Source organism: Mytilus californianus, unplaced genomic scaffold (assembly GCF_021869535.1).
Source record: "Mytilus californianus isolate M0D057914Y unplaced genomic scaffold, xbMytCali1.0.p SCAF_5, whole genome shotgun sequence".
Classification (NCBI taxonomy): domain Eukaryota; kingdom Metazoa; phylum Mollusca; class Bivalvia; order Mytilida; family Mytilidae; genus Mytilus; species Mytilus californianus.
This window is the reverse complement of record NW_026262701.1, coordinates 8,683,801-8,701,224: the sequence shown is the minus strand read 5'-3', so window position 1 is coordinate 8,701,224 and position 17,424 is coordinate 8,683,801. Positions and strand designations below refer to the sequence as shown.

The 17,424-nt window shown below is 32.9% G+C and overlaps 1 protein-coding gene across 2 annotated transcripts; it reads left to right on the top strand.

The window, feature by feature from the left end:
* Positions 1–496: 496 nt before the first annotated feature.
* LOC127701024 (trehalase-like) lies at positions 497–17,424 on the top strand. 2 transcript variants are annotated; one of them, XM_052204788.1, is made up of 13 exons: positions 497–728; positions 3,390–3,490; positions 3,817–3,946; positions 5,479–5,566; positions 7,798–7,898; positions 9,060–9,152; positions 10,085–10,324; positions 11,267–11,316; positions 12,388–12,585; positions 13,999–14,219; positions 16,152–16,376; positions 16,526–16,579; positions 17,205–17,424. In XM_052204788.1, the coding sequence occupies exons 1-13, from the start codon at positions 667–669 to the stop codon at positions 17,382–17,384; spliced, it is 1,743 nt and encodes a 580-aa protein (XP_052060748.1). In that variant the 5' UTR covers positions 497–666; the 3' UTR covers positions 17,385–17,424. The 2 variants fall into 2 exon arrangements, with proteins under 2 accessions (XP_052060748.1, XP_052060749.1); XM_052204789.1 differs by having other exon boundaries at positions 499–728; positions 3,394–3,490.

Below are 17,424 nucleotides of genomic sequence, written 5' to 3'. Positions count from 1 at the left end.
ATTCGTTCAAAATAATATATTTGTAAAATGAAAAATTTAACTACAACTATAAAAATAAAATAGGAACAACCATCCAAATTCAAACAACAGCTGCATAATAATATTTAAATAGTGAACGAGAGGCGGAAGATATCAATAGGGATATTCAGACTCATAAGTCGATGAAAAACAAACAACGCCATTCGTAAACCCTGCGTATATGTCTCAGGAAACAAACAACGCCATTCGTAAACCCTGCGTATATGTCTCAGGAAACAAACAACGCCATTCGTAAACCCTGCGTATATGTCTCAGGAAACAAACAACGCCATTCGTATACCCTGCGTATATGTCTCAGGAAACAAACAACGCCATTCGTAAACCCTGCGTATATGTCTCAGGAAACAAACAACGCCATAGTATCGTAGCGTGTATATACTGAATGAAAATACAGCACTTATGTTAAAGGCGTATCGTTTTTGTATGATAATATAAAGTTAGAATTCTATTGGACGAGTAGTTCATTCCAACAACATTTATATTAAAGCATGTTATTATCAGACACGTTTTGTAAACAAAGAATGAGGAACTGAGATAGTTAACGATACGCGCATCCGTACATAAAACATACACAATATACACTATTTTATACAATTATGATTCGTGTTAGATAACTGTATCTCTAGGATGTTAATTATTTTGCTGTGCTTTGGATATACGTTTAGTCAGGAGCTAGCCGCTTGTGATAGGTAGGGTTATGAATAAAACATTGATGATTCATTTAAATTTGATACGTCTAGATAAGAAACACAACCATATAGTATTAAACTTTGTATTGATATGAAAGGATTACACGGTTTGAAACTTTTTGTTAAAATGTGTTCTATCATAGATGAAAGTATCATGAATATTTGTTCGAAAAGGGCAATCTGTTGAAAGAAAAGCTGGCAAATACCAAATGAAAACCAGTACGTAAAAGAAGATAAGGACAAATAAACTGAGTACTTAAAGTATTACTCTAAAAATTAAAGATTGAACTACAGATAGGCTAGTAGAATCTTGTCGTAAATTTAGAACACAGGTGCTTATGAGTGGTTTGCAGTTCACTGCACAGGCACTTGTGTCTATCCATGGGAAGCCCCACTATCAACGTATATTAATATACGTTGATAGTGGGGCTTCCCATGGATAGAAACAAGTGCCTGTGGTTCACTGGCTGTACTCATTATGTAGGTGATATCTAAACCCGGAAGTAAATCAAGTTTGGCACTTAACGACTAGAATAGGACAGGGTTGATACAAATACAGCATACCTGTATTGTAATGGCAAATCAAGACATGAATGCAATACAAAAAAATAATTTAAGTGATATATTCAACTTAAGGTCAAGGAACAGTAAATAGGCTATGTCTCAGATTTTGCTAAATTTTTTGCATACAACTTTAGCTCGTTAAGCTATTATATTAAATTTCCCATTTAGAAATAGAGGCATAAATACATCTAACAGAAAATAAAAGACAAACATTTTTGTGTACCAGTTTTTTTTTTTCTGGGAAAAAATAAGACAGTTCTAAACTCATTCATAAAGGTTGCCAATTTTTCATTGTTGTAAGATGTGTAAATATTTCTTTTATCGGTGATAACATGATTTTAATTTTAATTGTTTAAACAGAGCTGAAATTTTTAAATTCGTTGAGAAAAACTTAGAAATTGTTTAGGAACTAAGGTTTTATGCGCCTTTAAGTAGTAAGCTTCTTATGTATTCAACTATTTACACATCCTTGGCTTTGCGCGTTTCTGATGAAGTTGGATCCAGAAAAACGCGTCAAATTTATACATTGAATTTTTTTTAATGTGTTAGCACTGTGTCGACATCGCTACTGGTGTACTACTAATCCCCAAGTGGTATCATGTGTACAGAAGATATTGTTTCGATACTGATCTAATATATAACATGCCCGTTTAAAATTTTACGTTGATAAATTTAGAAATTGTTAAGAAACTAAGGTTCCTAGTCAATCAGGCAAAGTTGACTTTAGATGTACATGTATTTGGATATTCTTTTCATGCCCCTTTTTGGTGATAAAGTTCCTGAAGTATTCAAGTTTTTTACATGCTTGGCTTCCTACTAATCGTTTTGTTCTTTCTTTGTGCTTAATACTAACAAAACATTCAGCAATTTTACTACTACAAACACATATTTTTTTGCAATAAGAATACAGCGTAAAACTAGGTCATTACAAAAAGTAAAATAACAAAAATACCGAACTCCAAGGGAAATCCAAAACGGAAAGTCCTTTATAAAATGGCAACATCAAAAACTTAAACACACCAAACGAATGGTAAAACAACTGTCATATTCCTGATTTGGTACATGCACTTCCTTATGTAGAAAATGGTGGATTAAACCTGGTTTTATAGCTAGCTAAACCTCTCACTTGTAGGACAGTCGTATAGAATTCCATTATATTGACAACAATGTATGATCAAACAAACAGACATAAAAGGTAAAAAATTCAGATGAGAACAACCATGTTGTTTGGTTGAATGTAAATTGCAACGAACAGTTTTGCATCGTTTGAGGTTTACCTATCAACTATTTTTGCCAAAATCTTTTCCTTTAATTTGAATTATTCTAGAGGCGACTGACATTTTCACGACAAAAATACTTTTTTATGCCCCCGCCGTATCGGAGGGGGCATTAAGTTTTACCCATGTCCGTCCGTCCGTACGTCCTACGTACGTCCCAAAATTGGTTTCCGTTCTCTAACTTTAGTTTGCCTCAACCAAATGTTCTGAAACTTATACACAATACTTATTACCACAAAACACAGATCAAGTATGAATATTGTGGGCGTCACTTTTACCGTTCTAGATTTATGCCCCTTTACAAATGGAAAAATTGCTGAATTTTTCGTTTCGTTTTATAACTTTAGTTTGCCTAAACCAAGTGTTATGAATCTTATGCACAATGCTTATTACCACTAAACACAGATCAAATTTGAATTTTGGTGGCGTCACTTTTACTGTTCTAGAGTTTTTAGTTTCCGCTTTCTAACTTGAGTTTGCCTCAACTAAATGTTATGAAACTTATACACAATGCTTATTACTACAAAACTCTGATCAAGTACAAATTTGGGTAGCGTCACTTCTACGGTTCTTGGGTTATGTCCCTTTATAACGTTGTATGCAAGCGGGGGCATCATCTGTGTCCCATGGACAAATTCACCATTTATTTATAAAGGACTTTTATGAAAAAGAAAATAGTCAATTAATGCATGTGCAAGTGGAATGTTACTGTACTTGCATAGAGGTAACTGTTCCATATCAATAGGAATAGTCGGTATATGTATAAAATGCCCCTTTATATATTACATTTAATAATGATATAGAATGATGATTTCATTAGCCAGATTTACTGTGATGGACCATTGTTACATGCTGTACAAATGGCCAAGATATTTCCAGATGGGAAAACCTTTGTTGACATGAGTATGAAAGAAAGTCCAGGTGAGAAAAAATAAGAAAACTATGAGATGTTATGTTTAGAGTATTAATGGTTTAAGAAATATATATCCTTGTATTTTGTAATTTCACATGATATATATTTACTTCATCTGTCTCTAAATCCTTTTTGTTATAGTTAAAAACATGATCATGCAAAATAGTAATACTGTATAATTTAATGTTGGGCTTATCTTTATTAAGGCATATCTCAATCTCATCGCACAAAAAGATGAAAATATAAAAGGTGCAGACTTAATTCAGATCTTTTATATCTATCTTGATGATTACAACCTATTAGATTAACGGCGTTAACATTTTTTTTATTGTAGATGTAATAATCTCAGCATTTAACAACTTAACAAACCAGTCTACGACCACATTGAAAAACTTTGTCTCTATGTACTTTACTGGACCTGGTGAAGAATTAGAAACATGGGCTCCAACAGATTATGTTAAATTGTGAGTAGGTAGACAGCTACATTATATCATGCAAAAAATTAAGAAATTATGTGGTTTTAAAAATACTACCAAATATTATTTGCACCAAATGCCAATTAAGATCAAAGAAGAAAATGACGGAACTGTTGAGATATTGTTTATTCAGTGCACAATGTTTACGCATTACCGAAGATAATTCTACAAACCAAAAAGACGTTGCTATTGAGTAACATCTATCAACAGGGTGTACATTGTGTCTATTTCCAAAAAATTGAAAACAACACGTTTAATAATTTCATGCGTCCGAAGCGCTTTTCTGGATTTACTTTCATCAGGAACGCTCAAAGCCAAACATTTGAAATCCGAGGGATGTATAAGTACCGAAACAGTTGAAGAGCTATATGACAAAAATACATAAAACAAATAACGGTAGCCAAATTCATCTAAGGTCAACTTTGCCTGAGGGAGTTGAAACCTTAGTTTCTTTGTAATTTCAAAATTTATAAACGGACAATTTTAGAAAGGTTTGTTATAAATCATGTCAGTACCGAAGTACTGACTACTGAGCTGATACCCTCGGGGACTGATAGTCCACCAGCAGAGGTATAGACCCAGTAATGTAAAAAATTGAAAACAACACGTTTAATAATTTCATGCGTCCGAAGCGCTTTTCTGGATTTACCTTCATCAGAAACGCTCAAAGCCAAACATTTGAAATCCGAGGGATGTATAAGTACCGAAACAGTTGAAGAGCTATATGACAAAAATACATAAAACAAATAGCCAAATTCATCTAAGGTCAACTTTGCCTGAGGGAGTTGAAATCTTAGTTTTTTTTATAATTTCAAAATTATGCACAACAAATTATTTATTATTAAAGAACTGAAAAAAAAACATTTTTATGATTGTTTTAAGTGGCTTTGCTCAAATACAAAATTATTATTCAACTGCATACCGTCTTGTATAAATAAGAAGATGTGGTATGAGTTCCAATGAGACAACTCTCCATCCAAGTCATTATTTATGGTTAAGATGGGTAATATCTTCGGCTTTTTTAGTTTTAGTTTTTGTTAATAGATATAAGAAGATGTGGTATGAGTGCCAATGCGACAACTCTCCATTCAAGTCACAATTTTGTAGAAGTAAACCATTATAGGTCAAAGTACGGCCTTCAACACGGAGCCTTGGCTCACATCTAACGGCTTGCAATAAAGGGTCCCAAAAGTGACTAGTGTAAACCCATTCAAACAAGAAAACCAAAGGTTTTATCTATAAAAAAACGAGAAACGAGAAACACTTATGAACCACATCAACAAACGACAACCACTGAACAACAGGTTCCTTCGTTAGTTCCATAGAGGTTGATTATAACATTTATGACAGTGGAAAATAAGAATCAAAATACCCGAAAAAAAGATAAAACAGACCAAAACAAACAAAAAAACAGAATAAAACAAGACGTTTGCACATTTCATAATTGATGTGAGTTTCCAGATTGTAACAGCATATCATCTTGCCTTTATCATTATTTTACTCTATTCGCCACTCATTAGACCACGTTTTCTAAATGACATAAAAGACCCCCAACTTAAAGACTTTGGATGGGACCTTTGTCGAATTTGGAAAGATCTGGGAAGAAAGGTATAGTACTTATGTATAATAATAATGATTATTATTTTCAATTTTATCATTATTTTTTGTCATCTCGTATGATATTTTTTTTTTAAGTAAACAATATCATTCCATCTTACATGTAATGAAATAAAAACATTCCGAGATTCATTAATGATTTACCGGATCTAATTTTTTGAACGTTATATCTTCGGTCAACTTGTTTTCTACTTTCAAGTGAACTACTATTTTCAGTTTTCACCAATATTTAATACCCATTCCATGGCCTTTCTCTACCCATATCCTTTTTATAAATCTGCATTTAAATAAATAAGTTAACTTCAGACTATATGTAACTCTTTCGGGAGATATAAGGTGGTTCATTTAGTTATAAATTGGTGTTTGTATATAAAAAATATGGAGATGTGGTTTGATTGCCTGTAAGACAACTACTAATCACAGTCAACAATGAGCAACTCCAATACCGTATAGTCAGCTTTAAAAGGCCCGACATAACAGAATGTGGAACAATTCAAACGCAAAAAACCAACAGCCTTATTTATGATAAAACAATAAGCAAAAACAACTATGACAGACAGCAAACAACGACAACCACTTAATTAGATGCTCCTGAATTGGAACAAGCACAAATATAATGTGACGGGGTGAAACATGTTTGTGAGTTGTCAATCCTCCTCCTAACATGGGATAGTGGTATAAAAGCACAACATATCTTAAAACCCAGTTCGAAATGGCTTGACTCATTAGATCGACACGAACACAATCAAAGAACTAACGTAAAGACAAAATACATAAAGTTCCAATCTAAGAGTACTCACAGTTACTGAAAGTTAGTTCAAAGTTGATAACAAACTAATAAATAAAGCATCTTCTTCCATACAAAAGTATCAATCAGTACATATCCACCAGATCGTGGGTAAGAACGTCATAAACAGTCTTAGAAAAGCATGTCATTGTGCAACGCCAGAATATACGTACAGAATATCGACAGGGTGTAGGACCACAGTTAAACAATATTCAAAGATCTTACTACGGTGTTACATTGGTATCCTTTAAGGATTAGTTTATTCCAAAGATCAACGAGTTTGTATGGAACGTATCTTAATTCATGGGCTTTATTAACAGCATTAGCGTAAGAATTAGGACGTGATATCCCGTTTTGATAGGAATACTACACACTGCAGGTGATGTCAAACTTTAAAATCAAATATTTGTTTCTATGAAAGAATTTTGTAAAAGTTTTAAATACTGACTTTATAATTTGCCAGTTATACATAGATTAAGTTATTAAAATCTAAAACGTCACTACAGACACGAGCATAGCGAACAAGTTGGGAAATATACACAACCTAAGATAGGCCAATAAAACATCTCCGTCCTAAAAAGAAAAAATAACAATACAGAACGATTTTTTGTAAATCATTTCTTTGGTTCTCCCGTGTGAAATTGAAATATCTAAATTTTTAATAAATCTGCAATCAGATTGTTCAAAGGACATACAATTTGATAATAAACTTCCGTTTGATAAGATTGTGTGGAAATGAAGTGTAGAGTGTCGAAAAAGTCACAATTGTCAACCAATGTTACAGGTTCATTAAAAGCACGTAATTTATCTAAGTAATCCAAAGATTTTTTTCTCTCAGAAAATAATTAATTCCATCCTTATGCTTAATTGCAAAAATTGATCACAATTTCATTAACTCTTAGTAAAGGGACGAGTTAAAAACACAGAAAGGTTGGTCCAACACTACAATTTCGATACATAGTAGAAAATTTTAAATAGCTGTCACAAAATAAATCAGAAAGATGTGTCAAGCCGAAGCTAAAAATAATGTTGAAAGTACAGCTCCCTTCAAGAAACATAATAATTCAGTTAGTGCGGGTGTCCTTCAAAAGCAACGTTTTGAAAACATGCAGACTTGGTTAAAACGTATCAAGATTGTCTTCGACAGCAAGTTTTAGCATTGCATAATATTTCGAATTCATGTATAGGTGTAAAATTGTTGAACAACTTAAAATATAACGGACTCTTATACTATTCATTAGATTTCACTAACTTTCTGATCAGTCTGTCAGACCGAGAGAAGTACAAGGGAAATTGGCCATACATGTTTCATTTATTGGTGAAGGGTAAAGAATAACCCTTTTTCTACTATGTTTTCTTAAAAGTAAAGTTAAATAAATATTTATATCGGGGTTTTTTTTTCATATTATTCTTGTGTACAAAACCTTTATTTTAGGTAAAAGACGACGTGAAGATAAATCCAGATCGATATTCGATGATCTATTTACCGAAACCCTTTATTGTTCCTGGTGGTCGCTTCAGGGAGACATTTTATTGGTAAATTCATATGATGTTTATCGATATATGTCTTTTTCTGAATCGTTTACAATATCAGTAAGGCAAAAACAAGTCCCAATTTTTATATCTTTATAAATATAAAACGAACACATTATATTTGTTAGTGATTTACAATTTCCAAAGACAAACTAAGATTTAGAAGGAAAAAAATACAGGTGTAGAAAAATGAAGTGCGGGAAATTTGCACTGCCACTGGAAATTGAGGGTATGGTGGATAGAGGCAGAAATGTGGCATGGAAACAGCCCACCTATGAACACATCAGATAGTTGTTGCAAGGATTCATTAACGTGCAGAATGCGTGGTACTCATCCTACACGAGGCATATAATTAAACGTACCCAAGTCAATCGGAGGGGGCTGCTTATGTATACATCCCACACAGTCAAAAGGACGCCCCTCTTTATCAAGGATTTGCTTGGGTTCTATAACTTGAGGATGATATCAAATGCAAATGTACTCTACTGATCATATATCTATATAGATGTTAAATATTTATATACTCATTCATTTATATGTTTTGGAGTTTAGTGTGACGTCCATTTTCACTGAACTAGCACACAATTTTAGTTAGGGGCCAGCTGAGGACCACCTCCGGGTGCGGGATTTTCTCGCTGCATTGAAGACCCATTGGTGGCCTTCGGCTGTTGTCTGCTCTTTGGTCGGGTTGTTGTCTCTTTGACATATTCCCCATTTCCATTCTCAATTTTATATACTAAAAAACGTCCTATCATGATTAAACAATGACTTTTTTTACATAAAACAGAGATGTTTTGATATTGGACATGTCAATGATTACGTCATTCTATGTATGTGTAAATAAAGCCACATCGGAAACAACATAAATATGCAAGACTGATATCGATATTGATACGGTAAAATATTACTCTTTCAACTTGAAAAAAAAACAGAAGATGAAAATAAGAAAAGAGATAAACGTTAATTCAACCAGGACCCTATTGGTTATACGGCGGTATGGTGTTTAATGGGCATAGGGCTAAATTTTAATGAAATGAAGCGGGAAGTTGTACGTTACAGTGGTGGTCAAACAAGTGAGATCAAATACATGTACACACTATAACATGAATACACATGCATATTATTATGATACGTATCATTTAGGGTTTTTACATTCTTTTTCAGGGATTCTTACTGGGTAATTAAGGGATTACTGGTATGTGAAATGAACACTACAGTCAAAGGAATGATGGAAAATTTTATACACTATGTCAAAACGTAAGGTTTGCTAACTCAAAAACTGACAAATGCAAATGATTTGCATACAGTTAAACATAAAAAGCTACATTATAATAACATTAACGGTACCAATGTTCTGCACCAGATGCACATTTCGATAATAAATGTCTCTGATGTGCTCGAGTTCAAAACATTTGAAAATCAAAAACTTATTACAAAAATAAGAGCTTATAAACCAAAACTGACCAAAGGTATAGCCAAAGCCGGGCAAGGAATCAGAGCTTTGTACAGGGAGGGAGATATATTCCTTAATTTAAAATAATTTTCAAAAGTTGGTAACGACAATATTTTATAACACAATATCCGTATTTTCATGCAATTAATTATTATTTCGTATTAACCATAAATTCAAATGTTTTCATTGGGTTACATATTCCTGTGTCATTTTTTAATCATCAGTAAAATCATATCATTTAGCCAGTGATCATTAGGATGTGCAAAATAGCTCAACTTATTTAGAGTTATGTACCTTCTTGTGTAAAACAAATCTTGGTTATAAAGAGTGCAATAAAGTGATTATAAGAGTGCCCTTGATAATATGCATTTACACAGTTGAATATTTCATATGTGAAACATATTTGTCCTTTTCTTAAGTTTTTTATCACATATTTACGACCGAAACCGTATACAGATCGATTGACAGATTGTTAATGTCAGGTTGTAGACAGAATATGGTATACCATCCGATAAAAATATAAATAAATCCAACTTTGTACAAGACCGACATGCTGAGTCAGATATTTATCGTGCAAGCTCACAAAGTTAAAGTCTGTACGAAAAAAGTCATTCGGACGCAGTTATTTTACTCTGGGCAAATAAGCCAAATATACATCGTTTGATTTTGATAAGATCTCGTAGTGAAATTCACTAAGTTAACCATTTGTGACAGAATTATGTTGTCGTGTTTTTAGTTTTGGCTTTATACCTAACGGTGGGAGAACATATTTCACCAGAAGATCGCAGCCTCCATTTTTTATTCCAATGATGTATGAATATTATAAGTCAACAGATGATCTTGAATTCATCAGAAATAATTTCCATATATTAGAAGCTGAATACGAATTCTGGATGAAAAACAGAACTATATCAGTTGAAAAGGATCGAAAGATGCATATATTAAACCAGTATCAATCAGACGTAATCAAACCAAGGTAAGTGAATTATAAATGCTGGAATAATTAGACCACTGAGAAGTTCGGTGGAATGATGGTTAGTATAAGCATCTTGTTTTACAGATAACTATATCTGCATTCTCATCACTTTGTTGTAAACTCGCTAAAGACATGCATACAAGTACAAAACAATGACTGCATGCAAAAGATCAATACACCTGATACATGGTAGGGTTTGATAATAAAGGCAACAGTAGTATACCGCTGTTCGAAACCCATAAATCGATAGAGATAAAAACAAATCCGGGTTACAAACTAAAACTGAGGGAAACGCATCAAATATAAGAGGAGAACAACGACACAACAAAAACACAACATTAAAATGTAACACACACAGAAACGAACTATAATCTAACAATGGCCATTTTCGTTGAGAAAATTATGAAACTTTTGTTGCATCAATATAAACGATCATAAATTAATACGATTAAAATAACAAAGAAGTGGTCTTAATAAACATGGTATAAAAAAGTCAGATATCAAAGGGTTATTCAAACTCATAAGTCGAAGATAAACTGACAACACCTTGGCAAAAATAGCGAAAAACCAATGAAAGACAAACAAGTCACAGATCACAACATATTAGTGTACAAGCATACCAACGACAGACAAACAAGTCACAGATCACAACATATTAGTGTACAAGCATACCAACGACAGACAAACAAGTCACAGATCACAACATATTAGTGTACAAGCATACCAACGACAAGTTAAAACAGGTTCATCCCGTGTACCTACCAGAACCAGTTACATCACTTAGTCTAAAGAAATAACACGAAACCAAATAGGTTTTTTGCCGTACTGCATTCCGTATGTAATTCTAAAATTATTTCTAAGTAAAGAAATTCAAGAAATTCATGTTTTTCCTTCCACCATTAAAGTATGCTTGCACAACTTACAAATTTCGTTTATTTGCAGACCAGAGTCCTATTTTGAAGATGTAAAGACTGCAGAGCAAAGAAATATTGGTAAATATGCACTGAATGCAAATTGACAAAATTTATGTAGAAGAGGGTCAATAAATTTTGGTATGGCAACGATTTAACACGAATAGGCAGGTATCTGAAATAAATAATGATAAGTTGTATTTGGTCAAAAACGAAGCAAGGGAACGGGATTGAGGCTACTACAAATGAAATATAACCAGGGCCTGTGCCAACAAGATTTCTTAGCAGTCTAAAAGCCGAATATTTTGAAGCCGATGAGTATAAGAACCGAAACAGTTGAAGAGCTATATGACCAAAACGTACCTGAAAATAATAGCCGAGTCCATTTACGGTCAACATTGCCTAAGGGAGTCGAAACCTTAGTTTAATTCCCATTGAAAAGCTTCTGTATCAACTTTTGTTTTATACAATTATAGGTATAATTTGGTGAGGAGAAAGAGAACGCTGTTGCTTTTTATTAGAATGCCAACTGTTTGTTGAAAAACACCATACATATGAAAAAAGAATGTTAATAAAAACCCTCATGCATCTAGTTGGTGTCAGTTTTTGGTTAAATCATTCAGAGTTATTTTTAACAAAGTAGATGTGTTCCTTCTTCATTTAACATATTTGTTTCATGTTGCAATTGGTAATTCTTTAAAGGTTGGTGAATTCAAATGTTCTCATTCCCTACATATATAACATTAACAGTGTCAATTTTACTGGCGACCATATCTAAGGAATTTGTAAGAATATTTTTGTTTACGTCAGAAAATCTTTTATTCCAATATTTAAACTAAAATAATAACTATTACAAGTCCAAAATATGCCGACCTTTCTACCATTGTTTCATATGTCTCAACTGTATTGTTTTCAGCTTTGTCAGTTGACTTTGGGGACGCATCTCTTTACGGTACAAGTGTGTGTTTTATTTCTTGATGCAAACTAACAATGTAAAATGGAACAAACCTCTTCTCGATTCCTGAGATATTATAATTGTTAGGTCCCTTTTTCAAAAAGACACGACTCGCAAAAGATTATTTGAAAGTACAATGTTATGTTTAATGAATCATTAATTTGCTTACAATTCTTAATTCTTTTTTTGTTTTGTAGCTGACAGACCCAAACTGTATTCAAACTTAGTTTCTGCCTGCGAGTCTGGTTGGGATTTTTCTTCACGTTGGTTTTCCAGAGAAAAAGGAGAGAATCTAACAATGAATACTATAGCAACCATGGACATAATTCCAGTTGACCTCAACAGTATACTTTGTTTAAATGAGAGGATTTTAATGACATTCGCCGGAATTATTGGTAAATTAAAATTTAGTCGGAGAATCCTGTAACAGTGTTTTTGTAAAACAAACTATGTTTTCTGACAATGGTATTTAGTCTTAATTTTGCTTGCATACAATTATATTTCATTAATCGTTGCAAATGAACACGATGCTGAATAGAAACAAGTTAAACTATTGCTATTGGAATATATAAACATTTTAACTCCGAATTTCAATTTGCGTCTCATATGTCAACTGTTAAAGTATTTTTACATTCATTGATGGATTTTTTTCAATTTATCTATTTGCTTTTTGACGAATAATGTGGTTAGAATTTTTATGGGTTTATTTAAACAACGATTGTGAATTTATATATCTACATTGAAAATAAGACTAGAACATTTGATGCATCCGAAACATGTTTTGGGGATAACCTTTCATTAGGAACGCTAGAACCTAAAACTGTCAAAGCCAAGTGTGTATTTATACTGACTACGTAAGGAGCTACTGTGTATTTATACTGACTACTTAAGAAGCTATATTGCCAAAAGTGACCCCAAGTTTATTTATAATTTCTAATTGTATCAATGGAGAATATTATAAAACTTTTGTTATAAACTTTTGTTGTAAATTATGCCAGTACCGAAGCACTGTTATTGGGCCAATGATACACTCAGGAACTAACTGTTATTGGGCCAATGATACACTCAGGGACTAACTGCTATTGGGCCAATGATACACTCAGGGACTAACTGCTATTGGGCCAATGATACACTCAGGGACTAACATTCCAACAGCAGAAGTTTTGACTAAGTGCTTGAAAATGAAAATAACACATTATAAATGTGGTTCGTCCAAATAATAAAAAATGGAAACAATCGAGTTCACAGTTTTTTTCTTCCTGTCATTTTGAGATAGAAACAATCTTGCACACTTGATTAAGAAAAGCGTAGATATAAAAAAAAAGTGAGACAATCCAATGTAGATTTTTTCTTCCTGTCATTTTTTAAAATATAAATAATCTTCAATCCATGCCTTATTAAAGCTTACATTTCAAGTTTCCTAATCATTTATCAATTTGTATATCAATGTTTAATTAACATGATTCTTATGCTCTTCACATATTTATTTTCCTAACCATACCTTTTGGTCTCCAGTGGTCTTATTGAAGATTATTCCAGAAGCACACGCTGCGCCTACAGGGTTCGACATCATATGTTTACATTAACGCCATTGAGTCTGTATTGTGAACTTTCATGTCCCTTTCGTTCTGTATCAAGTGCTTTGATACAGACATACTTTAAAGGTTTAGATTTACATAAACTAAGGTCACACTTTATTTCTGACGGAAAAATTTTAGGAACACGTTTTGTTCGCCATGACGTTGTGTTATATGATTTTTTATTGTTTAACCTGTCTTTCCTATTATTCCATATCTTAACATTTTCAGGTGATTCTACAAAAGAACAATACTACCACCAAAAACTAACACAGCGTAAAGAAGCCATCGAAGCTGTGTTATACAATAAAGATGCAGGAATATGGCAAGACTTTTCACTACATACCAATAAATCCAGAGAGTTTTTCTTCATGTCTAATATTTTCCCTGTATATATGGAGTGTACAGATTTAACAAATGAAAAGAAGGAAAAAATATTACAACATCTACAGGTAATTAACTGGCGTTTCTGTTTAATTTTTAAATTAATGTGAGGGAAATTTCAGAATGTTTTTTAGATAAATCATTTATTTCTATATGTATTGAGATTTGAATAAAAATCACAGGGACTGATTCTGTCATAGCTTTTGATCAAAAGAAAGAGATTATCAAGGACTGTTCAAAGGAACCATTACATCATGTTATTAGTTCTTGGACTACTATACATAGAGCCTTAATTCTATATTTCTTCTATGTAATCGAAGTTGGATTTAAGTGGACGGGGCCCGCCCCCTTATGGACCCAATAAAATTGAGAATGGAAATGGGGAATGTGTCAAAGAGACAACAACCCGACCATAGAACAGACAACAACCGAAGGCCACCAATGGGTCTTCAATGCAGAGAGAAACTCCCGCACCCGGAGGCGTCCTTCAGCTGGCCCCTAAACAAATATGTATACTAGTTCAGTGATAATGGACGTCATACAAAACTCCAAATTATACACAAGAAACTAAAATTAAAAATGATACAAGACTAACAAAGGCTAGAGGCTCCTGACTTGGGACAGGCGCAAAAATGCGGCGGGGTTAAACATGTTTTTTGAGATCTCAACCCTCCCCCTATACCTCTAGCCAATGTATAATAAACAAACGTACAACAGTAAGCACAGTAAAACTCAGTTTGAGAGAAGTCCGAGTCCGATGTCAGAATAGGAAACAAAAGAAAATAAACAAAATGACAATAATACATAAATAACAACAGACCACTAGCAGTTACTGACATGCCAGCTCCAGACCTCAATTAAACTGATTGAAAGATTATGTCTTCATCATATGAATATCAGGCACAATCCCTCCTGTTAGGGGTTTAGTATTATGCCGTCATAAAATATATGAGAAGAACATAACCCGTGTCATGCCAACAACTGGTTTTAGAATAAATATGTTTAATTCCGATGCAAAGACCCTATAAGTGAATCAATATTAAAGCCAAAATATGCAATCTTTAATGACCTGACAACAGTATCGTAATTATATCCCTTCTTAATAAGTCTGTTTAACGGTTTTGTTAGCTTTTGATGTGCATACTGACATTTTTGTGCTTTGTAAAGAATATTACCATAAAAAATTGGATGTGAAATACCCGAACGTATAAGATGTCTGCATGTTGAGTTATATTTACGAATGATGTCCTTATACCGATAATAAAATTTAGTAAATGTTTTGACTAGTTTATGATATCGAAAACCCTGGTGTAATAATTTTTCAGTAATACATAAATTTCTATCGCTAAAATTTAATATGTTGTTACATAGACTTTTTATTTCCACTACAACGTTGCCTTGTTGGTGCCCTTCATAATCCTTCATAATCCTGGTTCGCAATTAAAGTTATACGAAGAGGAAAAATAAATATGTCATATTGGGTGTATATATACATTGTTTGTGCAATCTGAATCTCTATTGAAAAATACATCTTGCTCTATGAATGTGTGTTTGTGTGAAATATATGTTTTAATTTATATGTACGAAGGGTTAAATGTAAGTGGGAACCATAAAACCTTGTTTATCGTACCACCTTTCCCTATGATATCATGTACACGGTAAACATTTTTTGGCATTTTGTACATTTAAACAAACAAATTCTGAGCTGTTTACACTAAGATCTTTAAGACAAACTTAACCCTAAAAAGTAAAATATCAATTTTGATTTTCTTTGCTCTATACGTGCCAGGAGAGGGTTATTACAGAAAAGTGCACTTACATAGCAAATTCGGGTTCTTTTACGTTGATTTCCTATATGAGACTCATACCAATCATGAATTGTTCAAACTATTTTTGAACTTTTACTTTTTAAATTACTTTTAAATTTTGCACATTTTCAATTTCTCTTAAGAAAAGAAAAGTAAATGAATAAATTCTCTTTTATTTTGTTATATCTTCAGACTAATAAAATAACAGAATACTTTTCGAAAGGGGGAGTTCCAACATCTTTAGATGACACGGGCCAACAGTGGGATTTTCCAAACGGATGGTCTCCACTACAACAGATAATGATATGGTCTTTGGAAAGTATTCCCCAGACTAAGCATCTGGCTCGATCATTAGCGTCATCATGGCTCGACAGCAACTTTTTAGGTTGGCAAAGAACAAGAGGCATGTTTGAAAAGGTACAATTTTGCTTTAATACTATAGTAAACCAAGAAAATCAAGATAATATCCCATATATAACAGTAATATTTACGTTACAGTTGTATTTCCTTTTCTGCTTTGATCTACCAATACTGACATAAGTAAAGATATTTTACAAATATTTCAGTATAATGTACTTGAGCCAGGAACTCGCGGTGGAGGAGGTGAATATGATATACAGGTATGTTTCACATTATTTATAACTTAAATTTAGTATACAAAAAACTGAGTTAAAATTTATCCGAACTTTATTATATATTATGGTTAAAATTTAATTTAATTTATTATTTATTTTAAAGGTTAACTTGGACATTTTTGGTCCCCTTGCAAAACTAGAAACAAAAGCAATGAAGCAGATTAGCTGTGGACAAATAATATTCAGTTGCAATGTAAAATAAAAAAAAAATAGCTGGGTAGGGGCATAAATTTCTATAAAATTGCTGTAATAGGCCACCCATTAACCTCTAGAAACGTTGTTTCAAATGGTTCTTAAACATGAAGAATTAAGCCAACACAGGCATCAGCTAGACCGTCCCTATTCCGACAGTCGGAGAGTATTTAATCATAGTCAGTGTAGAAAAGCTTTTGCAGTCATGATTCGGTATAAACGTTTTCCAGAGAATGTGCCATGCGTTTAACTTATATGATGGCCAACAACTTCTATCATTTAGTCGTCACCAAGTTTCCGAAACTATTCTAGATATCTTCGTTACATATCATAATATATAGATAAGTCTCATTTGAAAGGTACACTAAACTTTTTATTTAAAAAGTCATTTCATATACCCGTTTATTTTACAAATCAGGAAGGATTTGGATGGACAAATGGTGTTGCATTGGAAATTCTGAAGAAATATGGTGACGTCATCACGACTCCTGATTCAAATCCACAATCAACGTGCATAAATGGTTGTGCTATTTCTGAATCAAACCTTTTAATTGTTTTACTAGCTTATATTGTTTATTCAAATTATAAGCCTTCTTGATATTGTTCCTTGTTACATTATTAAAGTTTCAAAAATAGCA